This window comes from Cnephaeus nilssonii (genome assembly GCF_951640355.1).
Source record: "Cnephaeus nilssonii genome assembly, chromosome: 2".
Lineage (NCBI taxonomy): Eukaryota > Metazoa > Chordata > Mammalia > Chiroptera > Vespertilionidae > Cnephaeus > Cnephaeus nilssonii.
This window is the reverse complement of record NC_137073.1, coordinates 49,858,002-49,879,551: the sequence shown is the minus strand read 5'-3', so window position 1 is coordinate 49,879,551 and position 21,550 is coordinate 49,858,002. Positions and strand designations below refer to the sequence as shown.

Genomic DNA, 21,550 nt, shown 5'->3' with positions numbered 1-21,550 from the left:
AAACGGTGTTTCTGCTGAGCTAGTGACTAAACTGGTGCTAGTCAAGTGACAGCCAGAACTGGAGAGAACAATCCACTCTGGAAGTCCTACTACTCTGATAAATGGCCAGTACTTTATGAGAATTTTAAACATGACAACCAAGTGGCAGGACCATTAGACAAATCTGGATTTCTCCGACTCCTTATTTGTGTTCTTATAATCCCCATGACAGACTGCCTCACATCCACCTTAAATCGAGGCTGGGAATTTTCTCTATGTCAAACCAAGGCCCTGATATAACAGAGCCACATCCCCCACTCAGACCAGCTGGATAAAGAAAGAACCTGATGACAGAGGCCAGCGCAGAACAGAAAGTAGGCTCAATGCCCAGGCTAAATGCTTTCACGTTTGCCTATAGGAAAAGGAACTGCAAGTATGTGAACTTCAGGGTGCATCTTGAAGAGATTGCTTTATAAAAGAAAGCTCGGGTTAACACATGCAGCTCAGTGCTGATTTGGTCTCAATAAATGTGTCTTCATGAAGAACTCCTTTTATTTTCTTGAGATCCTTTTACAGACCCTACCTGAGAAATAAAGTTAAGACATTATGGTGCCCAAAATGTTCTAAATCAAGTCAGCTGTACTCCTTAGAGAGAAGTTTGCCTTAACAAGGTTTATGTTTGTCTAGCTGTTTCTATTTACACATAGGTAACACCTAAATCAATGCATCTGCTTCATGAACTTCCCAGTTATCTATATTATAAAAGGCCAGTGGCCTTAACGCCATAGTGACCAAACGACCGGTCACCATGAAGTGCACGGAGCACCTCTCGGTCCCTCCCACACGGCCCACAGGCTCCAATCACAGCAAGGTTGGAGGCGGGCAAGGCGAGGTGGGCCCGGTGAGGCAGGAGCGGGGAGGCAAGTGCTTCGAGGCGTGTGTGGGTGGGCAGGTCCGCGTGATTTCGCTCACTGGGCCTCTAGTAATTTAATAGAATTCATATTTTTCCATTTAATATTTCAGGCAGTAATTGCCCTTTCCCTAGAATTCCTGAAATTATGTGAAAAACAGAGAGGCTCTAGTACACGGTCTGCACGTATTAGGCATTCATTAACTAACTGGCAAAGGAACCATGAGCCCACGTACTAAGGCCAAAATAAACTCCTCTTGCCACATGGTCAACCTGAGAAGTTAGCTTATTGTAAAACACTATTTAACTCCTCTCAACACACATCCTCTCTAATAAAATGGTAATATGCAAATTAACCATCACTCCGCTACATAAGCCACGCCCACCAGCCAAGCCACGCCCACCAGCCAATCAGGGCGAGTATGCAAATTAACCCCAATCCAAGATGGCTACAGCCACAGAGAGCAAGGTTTCCCAGGTAACAGAGGAAGCCAAGCTTTCCATAGCGGTTGCAGGCCTAAGCCTCCACTCAAGCTACAAAGTTTCAATTATAGAAGGTAAACAAATTCAAACAAATGGCGGCAGAATGGAGCTTGAGAGAGCAGGCCAGGGTTGCCGGCGGCAACAGGGGAAGCAAAGCTTTCCGCACACCCTGGCCGGGCTCACCCACTTAAGGCTACAAAGTTTCAATTGTAGAAGGTGAATTAACTGCCACAGAGATGGCTGCCATCCCGGAGGGAGCAGCAGGCTTGGCTCCGCTCCAGGCTACAAAGTTTCAATTGTAGAAGGAAAATAAATTCCAGATACCAGGGCCTCCCCTTGCGTTGCCAGGGGGCGTGGCCGGCCTGCAAACCACCACAGGCCCCTCACTCAGGCCAACCCATGCCCCAAGGGAACCCCACCCTGATCCGGGACACTCTTCAGGGCAAACCAGCTGGCCCCCACCCATGCACCAGGCCTCTATCCTATCTAATAAAAGAGTAATATACAGATTGATCATCACTGCAACACACAATATAGCTGCCCCCATGTGGTCAAAGATCCTGCCCCCATGTGGACACAAGATGGCCACCACAAGATGGCCAGCAGGAGAGGGCAGTTGGGAGGCACCCGGCCTGCAAGGGAGGGCAGTTGAGAGGGACCAGGCTTGCAAGGGAGGGCAGTTGGAGGTGATCAACCCTGCAGGAGAGGGCAGTTAGGGGTGACCAGGCCGACAGAGGAGGGAAGTTGGGGGCAAACAGGCTGGCAGGGGAGCAGTTAAGCATCAACCAGGCTGGCAGCAGAGTGGTTAGGGGGTGATCAGGCTGGCAGGCAGAAGCAGTTAGGGGCAATCAGGAAGGCAGGCAAGCAAGCAGTTGGGAGCCAGCAGTCCTGGATTGTGAGAGGGATGTCCGACTGCCCGTTTAGGCCGTCGGACATCCCTCCAGGAATCCCAGATTGGAGAGGGTACAGGCTGGGCTGAGGGACAACCCCCCGCCGTGCACGAATTTCGTGCACCGGGCTTCTAGTTAATACATAAACTGCCCAGAAAGAGACAATTCCTTAGTATCCTAAGTATGCAGAGCCTTTTTATCTTACATGCCTTCTAGTCAGGTTATTGTAGTGGTTGCAAAGTCTTGGAAACATGAAGGCTTGAATTTGAAATCTTGTCCTAATACTTGATGATTATGTGACCTGGGGGAAATTGCTTAACCTTTTTAGCTTCCATTTTCTTATCTCTAATGGTAGAATAATAAAATCAAACTTGTACAGGTGTTCTGAGCATGCCATGACAACATATGGAAAATATTCAATAGTGCCTAGTGCACTGATGACAATGATGATGACAGGTAATGATAAATGGTCTAGATCCTTCAGGGCAGACAAGTTCCCTGCCATGCAAGGTCCATCTGTCCTAGGGATGGACATCTGTCCATCTGTCATCAGGCATGTTGCTCTCCAGTTCTCTAGTATCCCTGCCTATCCTAGAGCCACTGCCAGTCCAGCTCACTTGCTTATATTTTGGCCATAACTGGCTGACTAGCAGTGCTTGCTGCAGGTTACCCAGTCCCACCCTCCCTCCCCACCCCCGCCAATGTTTGGGGCATAGCCCCAGGCATGATCCTTTGCTAATGGAAGAGAGAGCCTAGGGCTTTTCATTGCATGTGAGTCATCTCTTCTTCCCTCGTTATCTTTTGTTTGTTTGTTTGTTAATCCTCACCCGAGGATATTTCTTCCATTGATTTTTAGAGAAAGTGAAAGGGGGGGAGAGAGACAGAGAGAAACATCAGAGACACATTTATTGGTTGCCTCCCACATGCACCCTTAATCAGAATTGAACCCGGGACCTTTCAGTCCACAAGCCTAGGCTCTATCCACTGAGCCAAACTGGCAAGGGCTCTTTATTCCCTTTATCCCCAGAGCCTCTTCTCCCACTTTCTCTTTTTATTTACCTCAAGTGTCCACATAAGTGGTACTTCTAAGAGCCTCAAAGTCTTCTCTATGTAGATCTTAATTATACTACAGATTGTTACACAGGCATTCCCCATTAAAAATAAGCTTCTGGGTGCTGAAAAGGAGCAGAGCAATATACAAAACCCATTCGAATGGACACTATAAATTTATGAAATTCATTACTCCAGTTTTAAGGCAATTTTTTTTTTACTATGTCCTGTGCATTCCAACATAGGGTATTCTTTAAATTCCTATTTACCATAAGTAACTATGGGATATTTACATTAAGTAACTATGGGTTATGCAGGGCTGCTCTTACTAATATAGAGAGAAGACAAGGAAATATGAATTTGAGTTTATCACCAACTTCCCTAGAAACTTAAAGCTGGGCCTTGGGTGGTTGCCATTCCAGAGCGGAACGCCTGCCTGAGCTTTTCCTCAGAGAAATCCTTACGTTCTGTCTCCGTCCCCGTGAGAAGTGAGTTGGGAATGGATTCGTATGTTCCCACCTGTACCTACTCAGCCCTCCAGAACTGTGTGCTCTGATTCTCACGCCTTCCCACAACTAAAAGGAACATCAGACAACCAGACAGTGAACGTGCAAAGACGATGCATGTTTACAAATCACCTCTGTTTCATCTGAGTTCACCAGAAAAAATTTCAGGAGGTAAAAAATTATTTTTTCATGTGATTTACACTCCTGATCAAAAAAATTACTTATAACAGTTCCCTCTCTAATTGTGTAATTTATTTTCTCCTAAAACATGTAACACAAACACTATCACAAATGACAAACTTCAGGAGTAAAAGTAAGAAAAAAAAAACTTTTTTTTTTTAATCTTAATAAAAGCCCTGGAAAACTTTAACTAAACTATCAATACTAACTGCTCATTCATTTTGTAGACACAGGCCATTGTTTGAAATTCTCTAGCTTTTCACACTTTTCCCCCTTTGGAAAGGGGAAGTGGCGGGGGGGGGGGGGGTGGGGAGGGAGGGGGAGAAAAGGCAGATAAGGTCTATATAATTTTAGCAAGACAGTCAGTCTTTCCAGGCAAGGTCTGACATACGAGATAAGATCAGAAAACTGTATTTTATTTTTCTGCTAGGAAAAATGTTATTTCAAAAATATGAATGTCATGCAAGATATCTTCTACGGCCTTCAATCTAATCTTTCAGTATAGATTTACAGTTCTGCTATATTGACGTACGGCCTGTATGGGACAGAATTCAGTGAACTCTGAATATGCTATTCCCTTTCTTTGAAGTGTGCATTCATGACTGCTTGCTTTTAGAAAGTCATTCCTTTCTGTGGAAAGCTAACCAACACACCCAATTTTTTATTCCTATTTTGTGAAACACCCCTATGAAACAGAACAAGTTATGGAACCAGCTCAAAAAAAAACAAAAAAAAAACTTATCACCATCAGTAACATTCCATTTGCCTGCCTCCTCTCACCCTAGCACATTCCTGGGACCTGAGAGGAAAACACCACCCAGCAAGCTGAATAGACCCCAGATGACCAAGTGGAGGCTGCAAGAACTGAATGAAAAAGAGGAAAACTTCATTCGAACAGGAGGAAAGCAGCATGAAAAATAAAAGGTAAGTCAAATGGGGTATTTTTAAGGTGAGCATAAGCATTTTGCATAAGACTGTGTCCATCTGAGGTTAATATCTTTCTTAGACCCAAACAAAAGTCACTAATAAATAGCCTTTTGTACCTCTAAATCATGACCTCCAAAGTCTTTCCTCTGTTTTAATAGCTTCTGAGCCTTATAACCATGTAGAATCAATACTAACCAATGCGATGAGTTTCTGTAACTCTCTGAGACAGACCAGTAAGCCAGAACAAGTGGAATAGAGAAATTGAGGCAGATAATTAAAACAGTGGTTGAGCTGAGCGCTGACCCATGAACCAGGAGGTCATGATTCGATTCCGTCAGGGCACATGCCTGGGTTGTGGGCTTAGTCCCTGTAGGGGGCATGCAGGAGGCACCGATCAATGATTCTCTCTCATCATTGATGTTTCTATCTCTCTCTTCCTCTCTGAAATATATATATATATATATATATATATATATATATATATATATATATATATATATATATATATATGTTTTAAAGAAAGAAACAGCAGTTTGGAGCCATCTAGTAAATCCTATCTTTCCTAAACCAGGAACGCTTGAGAGTAAATGGTTTGCACTTCTCCCCAACTAGAAGGTAAATAGTTTAAATCACCCTACTCAGGGAGACAGCAGAAATCCAGTTAGTGCCATTTGCCAACCACACCCAAGAAGAAGTTAAGACAATAAACCTCATTTTGGTACATCAGCATAAAGCCGATGAATATTCTATTGAGATCCTCCTCTAAAACCTCCCCTAAATGCCCAGCCTTTAAAACCCCTCAAAGGAAGGTCCAGCGTGCACTTTCTCCCAGGAGCACACCCCAGCCTCTTCCCCTCCCCTCGCCTCTTTCCCCACAGGCATGCATGTCCTAAATGCTTAGGGACCCCACAGGCTTACAACCAGGGCGGCAGCAGGCAGTGGCAGTTCACCCCAGGCAAACCTCCTGAACGTGCCCCAAAGCCCCCTTTTCTCTGACTTCTCACTGAGCCAAAGCACCCCAGCCCAGGCTCATTTCCCCAGCCCTTCCTTGTTTCACAGTGCCCAGCTTTAATACACATCTCCTAAAATTCACCTGGATTCATGCTATGAAATTTCTCCTGCACCAAGTCCAGAACCCACACTACCGGCCGGCCCTAGGCAGACCCACTCAGGGCCAGGTCCCCTTTCTGGTAACATAACCATCATCCAACAGCCAGGAAGACGTTCCGAGTTAAACCCTTGTGAACAACTGACATTAGACACCAAAAGCTTGGTTACTTTTATTACTCATAATCCGTCAAGCTCATGAATGAATACCCTTACTTATTTTATAATTGCTCGTCCAACTCCTGAAACTTAGTCACCTTTTCACACTGTATATATTTCTTCTCTTGAACCATTCTCTTTCTTAAAAGGCAATAATATCTGTCACTTCAATAGACCAGCCAGTTGCCTCCTAACACGTTCACTGGTTTATTTAGTCCTTAACAGCACAAATGAAAAGTACTCTTGATATGGCTGCAAAAGTGGCAACCAGGTAAGCATCTGTGAGGAGGAAGGCTATCATATGAGTTGTGAATCCTGCAACTCTACAGACTTTTGGGGGGAAATGCAAAGAAATTAGCCAGGGAAAACATGTTTAAGGATTTCAAAGTCATTTTCATTTACAAGGACCCTAACTACCTAAAACCACACAGGAAAGGCCAGAGATGGAGTGAAAGTTATAACCAGAAACATTTAATACGAAGTCATTGTACTCACAGTCTGGTGGCTTCTGTCACAGTAACGCAGCCCAAAATAATCAATCTCCACGAGGTTTATGTGACGGAATACATGGTCAAGGACAACGGAACCTCTCGTTGACTTCTGCAAAAATAATTCACAGATTTATTTTTATATTTAACAAGGTGTTTTGTTATTCTCAGTGGGATACAGTTAGTCCTCATCTTTTATTAGCTTCACTCACAACAGGAACAATTTTATTAACCCACAGTTCCCTCTATAAGCTTTGCCTCAGTTACAAAGAAAAAAAAGGATTTTTTAAGTAATGTGTATGACAGAAATTGCCTTGGAAAACTATCTTAAAATTGTAGTGGGTTTTAAATTAATGTAAATGTATTTTCTTGTGGTATTGTGAAGTATCTTGAGGACAAAATTCTTTTAATAAAGAATCATTTATATAAAGAGCATCTAACAAATTCATTAAAAAACACTTATTTTGGTTAAAATCCCACAACTCTTTCACTTTAAAAAGCAATTTTCACCTACAGTGTTACTCTCACAACCAATACAGAAGATATATACTAGTAAAATTTATTTATTTATTTATTTATTTATTTTAATTACTTTATTGATTAAGGTATCACATATTTGTCATCAACCCCACCCCCATTCCCTTCCCAAACCCCCCCACAAGCATGCCCCTCTCCCTTCTGTTGTCCGTGATTACTGGTTAGGCTCATATGCAAGCACACAAGTCCTTTGGTTGATCTATCTCCCTTGTCCCCACCCTCCCCTACCTTCCCTCTGAGGTCTGACAGTCTGATCAATGCTGTTCTTGTTCTTCAGTCTATGTTGTATACTAGTAAAATTTAAATAACAATAGCCAAAGCTTTTATTTTCAACCCTCAACTAATAAACCCATAGATTAAAGATGTCAAAGTTAATGTTCTGAAAGGCCCTAGTGAAAATAGTTTACGGTATATTCCTATCTAATAAAGAGGGAATATGCTAATTGACCCTCACACCATCACAAAGATGGCGGCACCCACAGCCAATGAGGGAATATGCTAATTGACTGCCCCGCCCTCAAAGATGGTGGCGCCCACAGCCAACAAGGAGGGAATATGCTAATTAACTGTCCCGCCATCAAATATGGCGGCGCCCACAGCCAATAAGGAATATGCTAATTAACTTCCCCACCCTCAAAGATGGCAGCGCCTGCAGCCAATAAGGAGGGAATATGCTAATTGACTTCCATGCCCTCAAAGATGGTGGCGCCCAGTCCCCTCAGCCCCCGGCCACTCCACACGCCTGCCTCTGGAGTCCCTCAGTCCCTTCAGCCCCCCAGATGCCCAGTGCCAGCCCGAAGTGCAGGCAAGCCTTGGATGGTGGCTGTCCAGCCGCCCAGAGCCGCCCAAGGCTCAGATAACCAGGGTCGGCCAAGGCTTGCGCTGCCGGCAGTGGCAGCAGCAGAGGTGTGATGGGGCGTCACCTTCCCCTGATTGGCAGGTGGCCTCCCACCCCTGAGGGCTCCCAGACTGTGAGAGGGTGCAGGCCAGGCTGAGGGACCCCCCCACTCCAGTGCATAAATTTTCATGCAAAAGGGCCTCTAGTTTGCACATAAGCAAAAACAAAGGAAACATTCCCCTTGGCTGCTTTGTAAATGCTGACACCTATCTAAAAATCTAATCTCTCTTCTCCCTCTCCCATTACATATACAAATTCTTTAAACTAAGATTCTTATCATCTGATTTAACAGCGGTCGCCAACCTTTTGGACCTCACGGACCACCAGTGGTCTGTGGACCACCGGTTGGCAACCGCTGAATAGATTAAATACCAATTATTCACACTAAGAGATAAACATTTAATCAGCAAGCGCTATCCACATACCACATTAATCTTGACAATAATCCATTTGGATGGTACACATTCAGATATGGACGTTTCCTTTCTTTTGCCCCATCACTGGCAGATATAACTGGATAGTAAACAAACAAACAAAAAAGCCCCCAAGAAGTCACATATTGTGTTAATGAAGTAGGGCTTCGTCCAGTTGCATTTTCCCTCAGAGACTTCAGGTTGCATGCTCACTCCCGTAGGGTGAGTACTCAATATTGCACTGCTTTTAGAAAATGAATGTCTAACATAAGGGAAATGTTTTGATTAAATGTATAATCAAATAGGTGATAAAAGCACACACCGGGAGAAAATGATTCTTATTTCAAATCCCATAGGTATTTTGTTTTCCTCTAACTTATGTTGGATAAACTTAACTGGTCCCTTTTCAAAACCCATTAGATTTATACACAAAAAGCACTTCCATGATGGATCTTTAGGTTGTTGGCATAATAACAACGCTACATCTAATAAACGTGTCTTTGTGCTCATGTACCTATGCCTTCAGCTAGGGTAAAAATCTGGAAATTACTCATTTGAAGGATATGCATACTTAAAATTACAATGGGCACTGCCAAAAAGACCATTACAATTCATTCAATGAGAGTGTGTTTTCCCACACCCTTGCCAACATTTGCATTGAACAAAATTTTTCCAATTTGATTGAGCAAAAAGGAAGAGAGGGTAATTGCTCTATCGTGTATGTGCCTACTAATCAATTGCATTTCCTACCATTTGGGTTAGGCATTCTCTAACCCAAATTTAATGAGCAAAGTCTATTAAGTATTTCTAATACAATTTTACTTAGTATATTTAGCTCTTCACTCTGTCTGAAAGTTATTTTTGTACTTGTGATAAAGGCCTAAATTTGTCTCAAAATGGATAGACAACTGCACCATCTTTCACCAGGAAGGCCATAATTTCTTTGGATTTGAAACAACTTTATCATCTACTAAATGAACCCTCATTCAATTCCATGAATTATTCCTGGACCAATCCTCTATGATTGTAATGAGTTTAGTTTAATTTGTTGATTCTTTTTTCAAAATTATCTTTGCCAATTCTTAGGCATTTTTCTCTACTAGAGGAAGTTTAGAACCAGCTTGCCAATTTAATAAACAATTCTGTTGGAAATCTGACGAATAAAATTTAATTGACAGAATTGATTATATCCTATATAGTTTTCTTTTATATCCTTCAAGGAAGGTTTATGCTTTTTTTTCATGTAGGTCTTATAAAATTCTACTTGGACTCTGTGGCAGGCAGAATTTATAAAGTGGCCCCTACCAATTCCTGAGCCAGTTTCCCAGCATTTTTGAAGCAGTAAACAGACATAGCCAGGCAATCCACCAGCCTCCTTTCCCTTGCCCTGTGAGAGAAGTGACTATGTAGGTTTGGGCCCAAGAACCAAGCCAGGGTCCCAAGTAAAAATCTTGAGTAAGAGTATAGGAAATTTAAACGGTATACTATAAATATCACCATGAATACAGTTTATCATAGGAATGTTAGTGCATCAAGCAGAATTCTTGGTTGCAAACAATAAAAGTTGACTCTGAATGTATTGTAAAGACACTGGGTGCCTTGCAGTTCTATAAGATCACCTGGATGGTTGCTTGGGTCTTCGCCTAATCCCACAACTAATGATGGCGAAGTACATCCACCACCACTAAATTTGGAGCAATCTTTAATCCGCCACTACTTCCTTCCATTGTTCTGCCCATGTTTTGGAGTATGGTTTTCACCTTCAGTTGTTTCACATTTGCTCTTTGCCTCAAAAAATGTTTTTAATAGTTTCTGGCCGGCTGAAATCAGCCTTTCTTATCTTCCTGGCTCTGCTTTGGAAAATACACACATATCTTTCCTGTTACTTCAAAATATTTCTGGAAGGCTGGCATATGAGGCTAGTGTTCCATCTTGATCTAATCTCCTTGGGTTCTTTCTTCCGGTCAGGCACAGACAGGAACAGACAGAGTAACTAGAATAGGTAGAGCCACTCCAATCTACTTCTCCTATACCAAGTAGGTAAAGGAATGCTTCATAAACAAAAGGAGAATGAATTATCCTTTAACATATAGCACTGAAATAGGGACAGATTTAAAAATAATATATATGTGTATATATACATACACACACACACACACACACATATATTTAAGTCTGTGCCATTCCACTGCTATAATTACATATATGTTATATTATATATAATTTATATGTTATATATAATTTACATATAAATAAATTTATAAATCAACTTATATAAATCAATTTATATATATATATATATATATATATATATATATATATATATATATATATATATATCAAGGTTGTCTTTATGAAAAATATTTTATGCTTCTACTTCCACAAAACATGTTAGCTTTTTCATACATACAGTCTACTTGTAAAGTATAAAAAAGACATAATACTCTACTCACGAAGAACATACAGAAAAGCAAGCTTAAAAAACCAGTTTAGTAGTTTGGAAAGTATATAGAAATTGCAAAAATGTCATGCATAGGAGAAATCACCATTTTCCAAATTATCATTCCAAAAATACCAGAACATAGTCTGTCGATACTCTGCAACAGTTTTGCATTTATATAGAATCTGGTGCTGAAAATTCTTTACAAATATCACCCTTCAGCATATTTGTTATCCTGTACAGAGAAACCACAAGGAAAGCATGCAGTGTTATGCAATGACTCCAGAGCTGACCTATGAGGAAACGGTGTCTCATGATGCCCTGTACAGCTGTCTATATATTACAGGTGTGTCTACACACACCTGGAACATAGCCGGGTGAACCTCAGAAATACTATGGTTCTGTCACTACTTCAAGCACACATGTATGTGACAAGCTCTTAATTCTCATCTGTCATCCTGTAATATGACAGGACTCAGAAAGCATGGATGCCAGCAGTAAATTAGCTACCAGGTGCGGGGTGTACATCACCAGCTCACAGTTCTGCCAGTCCTGCCCTAACGGACCCATATTGGAATTCCCTGTTTGAATTTCATTATGATGCTTTCTGCTGCTACACTTACGAACAATTTCATTCTTCATGTGGGTTCCTCATAGAAACTACCTCCGGGCTATCTTTGGCAGTACGAGTTGAAAGTCTTCAGGTTAAAAAGAAGTCATACTTGAATAAAAAAATTAAGAACCAATAGGGAACTGACATAAGTACCCAAGAACAGACTAGAAACATCCTGGGTAAGGAACAGGGCAGTTTTGGGATTTATTACTAGAAAAGAACAAAAGTAAGTACCATCAAGGATATTATAAAAGAAAGAAGACTTCATTCGCTCAAATATTTATTGATTACTTGTTAATGCCAGCAAATGATTAACCTCTAGAAGATGAAAAAAAAGTATACTAACAAAAAGTCGAGAGGAGAGCAAGATGCGCCCAGAAGGTAATACAAAGAGCCCCTATGGTGGAAGCACTGATTGGCCCATCAGAACCTTAAAGGAGCCCTGGGGCCAGAGTGAAACGTCTAAGAAACTTCTAAGTGAGACAGGGAAGGAGTTGGTTTTCATCAGCTTTTTTTGTGTGTGTACATCTGACTAGTTAGCATGTATGTTTTACCTGAGTAAAAATATTTTTAAAAAGCGAAAGTATGCCAAGTGGAAACTAGTCATTACCTTTTTTGGCTCATGGAGGTAGCTGTTCTGTGGATCAGGTTCCTGCACTAAGAGGTTTGTTAAGTAAGTGAAAGTTGCACAGAGACAAAATGGGATTATGGTGGTGAGCTGTCAATTTGTTTACCGTGTTTACATAGAAACAATTCACACACCCCATTTCCCCCCCCCAAAAAAATGTTACTCTAAGATTTTTTTAGTCTAAATTCTTCCTGAGCCCTTTGGGCAGCAGACCTCACTATGACATACAGACCATCAAATACCAAGTGGAGGCTACGTGCCCCATCCCTTAAACGCTGAGGCCCAGGCTTCATTTCTAAGTCAGATGGTCACTGTCATTCGAGGTTTAAGGAAAACTTGTCTCTTAACTTTACTTCTTTCAGTGCTTGGCAAAAGAAAGACATGAATATGATTGTATTTTGTACTATTCCAGGTCTTTCTGACCATTTCTAGGAGAAATTCTACCCAAATGAGGAATTTCTAAGGTGCTACAAGATAAAACACAACGGTAACCAGAGCACTTAGTCACATGCCCCAGGATTTTCTGAAGGAAGAATTTTAAAACTGTCTTCAACACCTAATGGACCTCCACTAATGAGATGTGAGAGTGGAGCGCAACGCAAATATCAGGAAAGGAATTCAGGAGGCCGCCCTGGGCCTCGGCTTGTCTCTACTGTTCTCTTTATCTGGAGTATCTTCCCTCCTCTCTGTCATCGTCAAAACCACACCTACCCTTCAAGGCCCAGTTCTGGTGTCACCTTCTCCATAAAGACTGCCCTTATCCCCTCAACCTCACTATGACCTCTGCCTTCATTGAACCGACAAAGTGGCTCATTTTTGCTTACACTAGTCTGTCTCTATTAAAGCCATTTTCTTTTTTTGGTTAATCCTCACCCAAGGATTCCCCCCCGCCCCTATTGATTTATAGAGAGAATGGAAGAGAGGGAGGGAGGGGTGAGAGAGAGAGAAACATTGATGTGAGAGAGAGACATCGATTGGGTGCCCTCTGCACGTGCCCCGACCAGGGCTAGGGAATCGAACCTGCAACCGAGGTACATGCCCTTGACCAGGAATCAAACCCTGGACCCTTTGGTGCTCGGGCTGGCGCTCTATCCATTGAGCCACACCATCCAGGGCAAAGCTATTTTCTATTTCTCTTAACTGTTCAAATATTTAGACATTTTGAAAGCAAGTACTGAGCTATACACCACTTCCTTTCCAGCCAGTCCAATAATTTACACACAGTAAGTAAGAACTGCCAAAAAGTTCACTGAATTAATGTGAAGGGCCAACAAACAAGGAAGAGAGACGCAATACTGGAAATATGGTGGCCTATGAATTAAACCTTCTTCCTGCCTCTTTATGAAGATGTCCATTTTTCTGGAGCAATCAGACCTACGAAAGCAAAGAGAAAGCTGAGTAGATTCAGTTATCTTGACCTCGGTATTTATCTGATTTAAAGCTACTTAAGTTTACTTTTAATTGTTTTGTTTCAGTGTCATATAATTCCAACAGATTCAGACTCTAAAGGTAGTGTAAGAATAAGTAGCTTATATTTGAAACTTATAAGATATCAAAAAATAAAGGGACCCAAGATTAAATTTTTAAATGTAAATCTTATAGAAATATACAGTTTTCTTCATGTAACGAAATAAATCTGACAGGAATTTGGTTTTCCATCATCAGGAAAATAAGGGAGATTAGATATGAAACAGTTAAGAAGAAAATAAAAGAAAGCAACTGACTTTTTATTTTATAACTCCATTCAGAAAAACTTCACTTAAATGTTACACTATATTAATTTACTTTTCAAATGAGAGAAAATAAATGCCTGTGACATATTTTTGGATTGTGAATTATGTGCCAATAGAGATAGATTACTTTTATCTCAGCCAATAGAGATAGATTACTTTTATTATTGACATACTAGCAACATTCTGGAAAGGACAGAAATGCAAGAGGCTTATAATCTTAAAGACTCCCAAGTAGGACAAGCTTATTAGAAAATACCATCAGTGAGACTTTCAACCAGAACAAAGAATTCTTCTTCAAATGAATAATAACACCTTTGCTGATTAACACGACACTACAAACCAGAAAGGCAGGTTTTTACCCGCTGCACAGAATAACTATTACATTCAAGACAAACACCTTCACAAAGTTTACTTCTTCACAAAGGAGAAATGAACCCTTCAAAAAAGTATTTAATGTTATGCCTTTAAAATTCACCATACTTTTATTTAGCAGTTTAACCTATTGGATTCCAAATTCTCTAGGAAAACATAAATCATATGAATTTTTTTTAGCTCAGGCCCATCAGCATAAAGTATGGAGACATTTCTCAGGCACCAATGGTAATTGCTTCTCAGACCAAGTATTGATAACCACCATCTGATGGGTGTGTTTTTCCCATTGCAGTTTACATTCAGTATTACTCTGTATTAGTTTCAGATGTACAGCACAGTGGTGGTTAAACAAGCATGTACTTTACAGAGTGGTTTGCCCCCGATATTTCAAGTACACACATGGCCTCATACAGTTATTACAATATTACTGACTATATGCCCTATGCTGCAATTTACATCTCTGTGACTGTTCTGTAACTACCAATTTGTCCTTCTTAATCCCTTCACTTTTTTCACCCAGCCCCCAAACTCCTCCCCTGTCAACTGTCAGTCTGTTCTCTGTATCTGAGTCTGTTTCTATTTTGTTTGTTCCTTTATTTTGTTCTTTAGATTCCACATATAAGTGAAATCATAGGGTGTTGTCTTTCTATGTCTGACTTACTTCACTGAGCATACGTCACTGAGCATAGGTCCATCCGTGCTGTCGCAAAAGGTAAGATTTCATTCTTTTTTATAGCTGAGTAGTATTCCATTGTATATGTGTACCACAGCTTTTTTATCCACTCATCTATTGATGGGAACTTGAGTTGTTTCCATATCCTGGCTATTCTATATATATAAAGAGGTAATATGCTAATTGGTCCTAACGGTGTCCCAGTCACGACCATTCAACAGGCTGCACACGCACAGGAGCTGGTGGGTGGGGACGGGGTGGGGACTTGCGCCACCGGAACATGAGGCTGCTGCCGGGGGCGCCGCCCCCCCACCCCCCACCACCCCTCCGCGGAGGCGCGTGCAGGCCCACCACGCCGCCCGGCCCGGAGGGGGGCATCAGGACGGGGACGGGGCCTCAGCGGAGAGCTCTCAGCACTCCTGCGCGGAGGTCTGAAGGCACGGAGAGGAAGGGAGAGCAGATGGGCAGTTAGGGGGATCAGGCCAGAGGGGAGAGCAGATAGGCAGTTAGGGGGATCAGACAAGGAGGGGAGAGCAGATAGGCAGTTAGGCCAGGAGGGGAATGCAGATAGGCCGTTAGGGGGATCAGGTCACAGTGGCTGTACTAATCTGCATTCCCATCAACAGAGTACAAGGATTCCCTTTTCTCCAAATCCTCACTTGTTGTTTGTTGATTTATTGATGATAGCCATTCTGACAAGTGTGAGGTGGTACCTCATTGTGCTTTTAATTAGCATTTCTCTGATGATTACTGATGTTGAGCAACTTTTCATATGTCTATAGGTCATCTGTATGTCCTCTTTGGAGAAGTGTCTATTCAAATCTGCCCATTTTTCAACTGGGTTGTTTGTTGTTCTGGTGTTATCTGAGTTCTTCATAAATTTGGGGTATTGACCCTTTATCAGATGTATCATTGGTAAAAAATCTGATGGTTTTTACTAAGAGTTACCTTCACTACTAGGTGAGAAGGTTTTAAAGAAAGCCCTTAAGTCCTAGCTGGTTTGGCTCAGCGGACAGAGTGTCGGCCTGTGGACTGAAGGGTCCCGAGTTCGATTCCGGTCAAGGGCACATGCCCGGTTTGTAGGCTCGATCCCCAGTATGGGGCGTGCAGGAGGCAGCCGTTCAATGATGCTCTCTCATCATTGATGTTTCGCTCTCTATCTCCCAGTAATCGAACCCAAGACTCTTTGGTTCCAGGGCCAACATCCTAATCACTGATAACATGAGCCAGGGCAAAAATTTATGGGATTTTTTTTATTAAATTAACGTAGGGGACATTCCAAAGTCAAAAGATCAAGTGTGGCTTCCTTAATATTTTTATGTCATAATATTTCAAAGTCACATAAGTCAGAATTATGTAAAATAATAAAATTAACAACACTAACATTTATTGGCACATATTAGTACTTTGCATGTGCTAATTCAATCCTGGCCCTATGAGATGATAATGATAGCTAGTCCTTACTGAGCATTTGCCACGCACTGTTCTAAGAGCAGTGCCCGGTGCATGGCAAATACTCCCATAAATCCTCATATCAGCTCAATAAAAGAGGGGTTAATATTTTCCTCACTTTAGAGACAAGATCATTGGAACCTATGGGCTTAGTTGTTTTCCCAAGAGGACACAGACAGTGCATGGCAGAGCCAGGATTCAAGTCCAGGCTGTCTGGCTCTAGAGCCTGCACTCCGAAATGTCTTTCCACTGTCTGAGGAGAGCTACAGAATGCATCTGCAACCAGAGTTTTCTCAAAACTCCCAGGGAGAGGGCTCTTAAAATTCCCATGTGCCAAAGGGCCCACCTGCGTTAACCACAGATTTTAAAGCTCTTTGAAGTTACCTCGCCAGAAATCTTAATTGGTTTGGGAAGATGCTATGGCTGCTGTTTGGAAGTGTCTAATTCTACTGTCCCAGCAGGCCTCACGGGTCACTGTACTGGTAAGTAAAGTGATTTTGAGGACCAAGCAGTCTTCCGGTAACTCAGTTGATGGGTGGGTCCCCGGTTTGATGGCTCATACTCATCCACTATAACACACACGTTTTATCCTCTATTACTTAGTGATTTCCCACTGCCCCAGAGTCCACTTGGCCTGCCTGAGGAAGAGACACCCATTAAAAGTCATAGAGCCCGGCTGGCATGGCTTAGTGGTTGAGCGTCAACCTATGAACCAGGCGGTCTGGGTTCAATTCCCAGTCAGGGCACATGCCCAGGTTGTGGGTTGCAGACTTGATGCCCAATGTGAGGCATGCAGGAGGCAGCCGATCAATGATTCTCTCTCATCACCGATGTTTCTATCTCTCTCTCTCCCCCTTCCTTCCTCTCTGAAATCATAAAAAAATATTTTTAAAAAGTCATAGAAAAAACAAAACCCATATATGTAAGAGGTCTCGAATGAGGGAGACCAAGATTAATAACCGAACAAAGAGTCTAAGAAAAAGGCAAAAGAAAATAAGGGCAGAAAGGCAACAGGGACTTTCAAGGAGATACTATTAGAACACAAAAAAGCTTTCCAAAACCAAACGGCATGATTTCTGAAATTAAAATTTCAATAGACAAAGTGGAAAAGGGCATTGTCACTACTGAAAACTATGTACTGAAAGATCAAAGAAACATCACAAGGACAAATATCAGAGACATGGAAGACAGAATGAGGAGACAGGACATGCAGAAAACAGTCTTTCCTGAAAGAGAAACACTAATGAATGGAGAAAAAAATAATTAGAAGGGAAAGAGGAGACAAACAAAAGAAAACCTCCCTGAGCTGAAAGAAGGGATAATTCTCTAGACTGAAAGGGCCCACAGCAAGCTGAGGCAGCATTAACTAAGATAAAAAAAGACACATGCCTGGGCTTGTAAAATATTTAAGCTGGGACGGGAAATCATCGGCAACCACACATCTTACTATTGCATTAACATGACTTTACTATTCAACTGTCCGCATTAATATGACTTTACTATTTCAGGAAGCTTTTATCCAGCAAGATGAAGTCACAGATAATTTTATTGTTGGTTTTAGGAACTTTCCAAAAACCCATTTATCTGAACAATGGACAGCTAGGCTAATCCTTATTAAATTCCCCTTACTCAGCCCACCAGTCTTAAATTATTTCATCAGAAACTTTCTCTAGTTCCATGTCCTTGCACTGAACAACCTGTCTCATACCAGACCCTAATAAACCTCATAAATTCCCCATCTCTGTCCTCCCTCCTCTGCAGCGTTCCGCCAATGTCATTGTCTTCTTTATTGCAGGAGGCAATAAACTTGACTTTGCTTCATCTACAGGTTATTCTGCAGTCAGCAGTCAGAGACTCTAAAGATTAAGAGGAACTCATATAGGTATTCAAACAAATAGAACAGAGGGCTTACAGAGGAAAAAGAATCAGCTAAGCATCAGATTTCTCAACTGCAACACTGGAAAACAGAACAAATGTTCAACAATGACAACCAAGAGAAGAAGCCCAACCAAGATTCCTTACCGTGTCAGAGAAGACCAAAAAACCCTAAAACAACCTTTTAGAACATTCAAGGACTAAGAAACTGTTCAACCAATAAACCCAATCTGAGGACATCTTGAAAGATGCACTCTAGACAGAAATCTCAAGATATGGAAGACAAAAAGAGAGGAAAAGGGGGCCCAATGCAACAGGATGAAGATAATATGACTAGGAACTTCTAATTTACAGTTTAAATATTTATTAACAGACATGTAATACAAAAAAGAAAGCATAATAAACAAGAACAAGAAATTCTAACCTGTGTAGGTAAAACCTAAAATGGGGGGATATTTATTATTTAACTTTTATGTGTTAATTCAGAATTTTTATTTATAGCTGCTCCGAAGGTATCCAGTGGGAAAGTAACGTTTAACAGGACAGAAAAGGAAAGAACGCCCATGTTAATGAGATGGGTAGAGAACTGATGAGAAATCTGACCATGTAGCAAAAGAAGGGAAAAGAGTGAATGTTAACAAAAAAGTACAATAAGTGATAAGTTTAAAAAATAGATGTGTGAACGAAAATAAGGGTTCTGTGGAAAGTAACCTCCAGCGTAAAATGATCATAAATTCCTAACTGGACAGCTCAAAGTGGGTAGTCCTGCCTCAGGCATATAAATCTTTAGTAAAAGGTTTAATTTTTGCTGTAAGCAGCCATGTCCATTGTTTCTGTGCACTCGGGCTAATATACCTTTGAAATAAGCCTTAACCACCCTCAAGAGAGCACATGATCTTGTTAACTAGCCTGTAATCCAATCCTCACCTTGCTTTCTCCATGTAATCTTCCTTACATTCCCTCTTTAATTTCAAATGCATAAAAGAAGCTGAAACACTGTTATTCTCCAGAGCATTTGAGATCTTGCTCCCCAGCATATGTCATCAGTTAGGCTTAACTAAACTCTTATAAAAATTCTCTACAGGTCTGGACATTCTTAGATCTACAGATGGAAAGAATAAAAACAAATACAGCATTTATGATGATAAATGTGAGTGGTAAAAGAGCTCAACAATATTTCTGAAAAGTAATCAGAGAGTAGCTATCACAGATACCCTTAGAACTCACTATCTCACTTCAGGGAATCTATTTTATGGAAATAAAATCACCCACCATACAGCCAAGGATGTTTATTGAAGCATTATTTGAGACTGGCAAAATAAAATCCCCCAGTTTGCATGGCCATCAATAGAAGATTTCTTGAATAAATGATAGCCATCCTAACTTAGAATTGAATAAATGTGCATTGAGTTGAAGTGATGCCCAAAAGTAGAATTGTGTTTTAAATGGGTGATGAGGAATTACAGCATGTTTCACTTTTGCAATTTCAATTTCAAATTTTATAATTTCAAAAACATCCGGGGCGGGGGGGGGGGGGGGGGGGGAGGAAAGGAAGGAAGGAAAGAGAAGGTGGTGGGGAGGTCCTTCCACGCCAGGAAGGCATCAGAGATCAATGTTCAGAGACAGCTGAGGGTGAGTCAGGGACCTGGGCTTCATCCAGCTCTGCTCCTGACTCACTACGCAAACTCAGGTGAGCTGCCTACGCACTCAGGGTCCCAGTTTCTTCATTTGCGAAAGGGGATAACAACTAAATAGAGGTCCTCTCCAGCTCTGGCAATCAATGATACGTAAAAACAAAACCGTAGACTGAATCCTTTGGAAACCTCCACTAACTGCCTTTCTCAGGGAAAATTAACTTACCCAGGAACTGGTTGAGTGCCCACAACCCACTTCTTCCTTCCTCCCTCCTTGCCTCCCTCCATCCCTGAAGGCATACCCAATCCCACACCCAGAAGGAAGTCCACCTGAAGGCCATCAATACACCTGCCAGACCTACACACAGCCACAGCACAAAAACTGTTCATTGGAGCCCCTTTGTCAAACAAGGCTCTTCCAGTTTCATAGGAAAGACAATAAACCCCACCCCAGGGTATTACTGGTTAAGCAGTAATTGAAAATAATTTTAAGCAGAAAATATTTCTTTGCATCTCAAATTTATGGGATGACATAAAAAGGGAGAACTACTATTAGAACCCAAGTTTTACAAGCTCTCTGAGCTCATCATGCTTCTGAAGACAGTCTTGTTCCAGCGCCCTGCTATTTCATATTTCTGTTCCTTACTTCAGCACTCCTACAGAGGATGTGATGTGCAGGTGTTTATGGCACAAAAGATGGTTGGTGTTCTCAACTCACTCACTCTCCTTTGCTTAGACTTCCACTTACTTTATTCCATTCCCTTCTCCACTTTTAAGAATCAACCAAATGATTATTACACACCTACACCATGTCAGTTCTACATTCAACCAAAAATCTTCAGAGGCAACAGAGCACCAAAAGTCACTAAAAAATCAATTACTTATTCATTCTACAAACATGCATGGAGCATGTACCATACACTATGCTAGAGACTTTCAATACTTCATTTAACCCTCATGACAACTGCGTCTGAAAAGCAAGAGCAGCCTCAATTTTACAAATGGGGTAACTAAGGTTTGGGGAGGTCAGCTGAGTGACTTGTCCAAGTCATGGAACCGGGAAGTGCTGAAGCCCAGATGTGTGCCCTGGGCTCCCACACTCAGCGTCCTTCCTGAACATGATGTTAAGATTCAGAAGAGCAGAGAATTCCTGCCTAGAATAATTAGAAAAGCCTTCCTTAAAGAGAAGAAATTCATGCCCAGGCCAGTGTGGCTCTGTCCAGTACACCAATAGGTCACAGGTGATTCCCAGGTTGTGAGCTCCATCCCCAGTAGGAGGGATGCAGGAGGCAGCTGATGGTGTTTCTCTCTCATCTATGTTTCTCTCTTTCCTTCTCCCTTCCTCTCTCTCTAAAGTCAATAAAAACATATTTTTTAAAAAGAAATTCAAGATATTAAGAAGTCAACATGGTTTTTATAAAGGAGTCCTCCATGTTTAAATTCAATTATTCTAAGAAATGAATATCTTCTAAAGCTTTTAAGGATATATCAAAACATGTACCTACTCAATAAGCTTTTTTTTTTTCTGTTGTAACAGAAATTGCAGACTACAAACTTTAGTTATAGAATCCCCTTAAATATAGCAAATGATCAATGACTGCTC

At 41.4% G+C, this 21,550-nt stretch overlaps 1 protein-coding gene across 1 annotated transcript in view; it reads right to left on the bottom strand.

The window, feature by feature from the left end:
• The window catches only part of EPB41L4A (erythrocyte membrane protein band 4.1 like 4A), a 216,400-nt gene that overhangs the window by 128,868 nt on the left and 65,982 nt on the right, over positions 1–21,550 (bottom strand). The window contains exon 2 of the mRNA XM_079790305.1: positions 6,687–6,791. Within this exon, the coding sequence (XP_079646431.1) occupies positions 6,687–6,791 (105 nt within the window). The remainder of the gene's footprint in view (positions 1–6,686; positions 6,792–21,550) is intronic.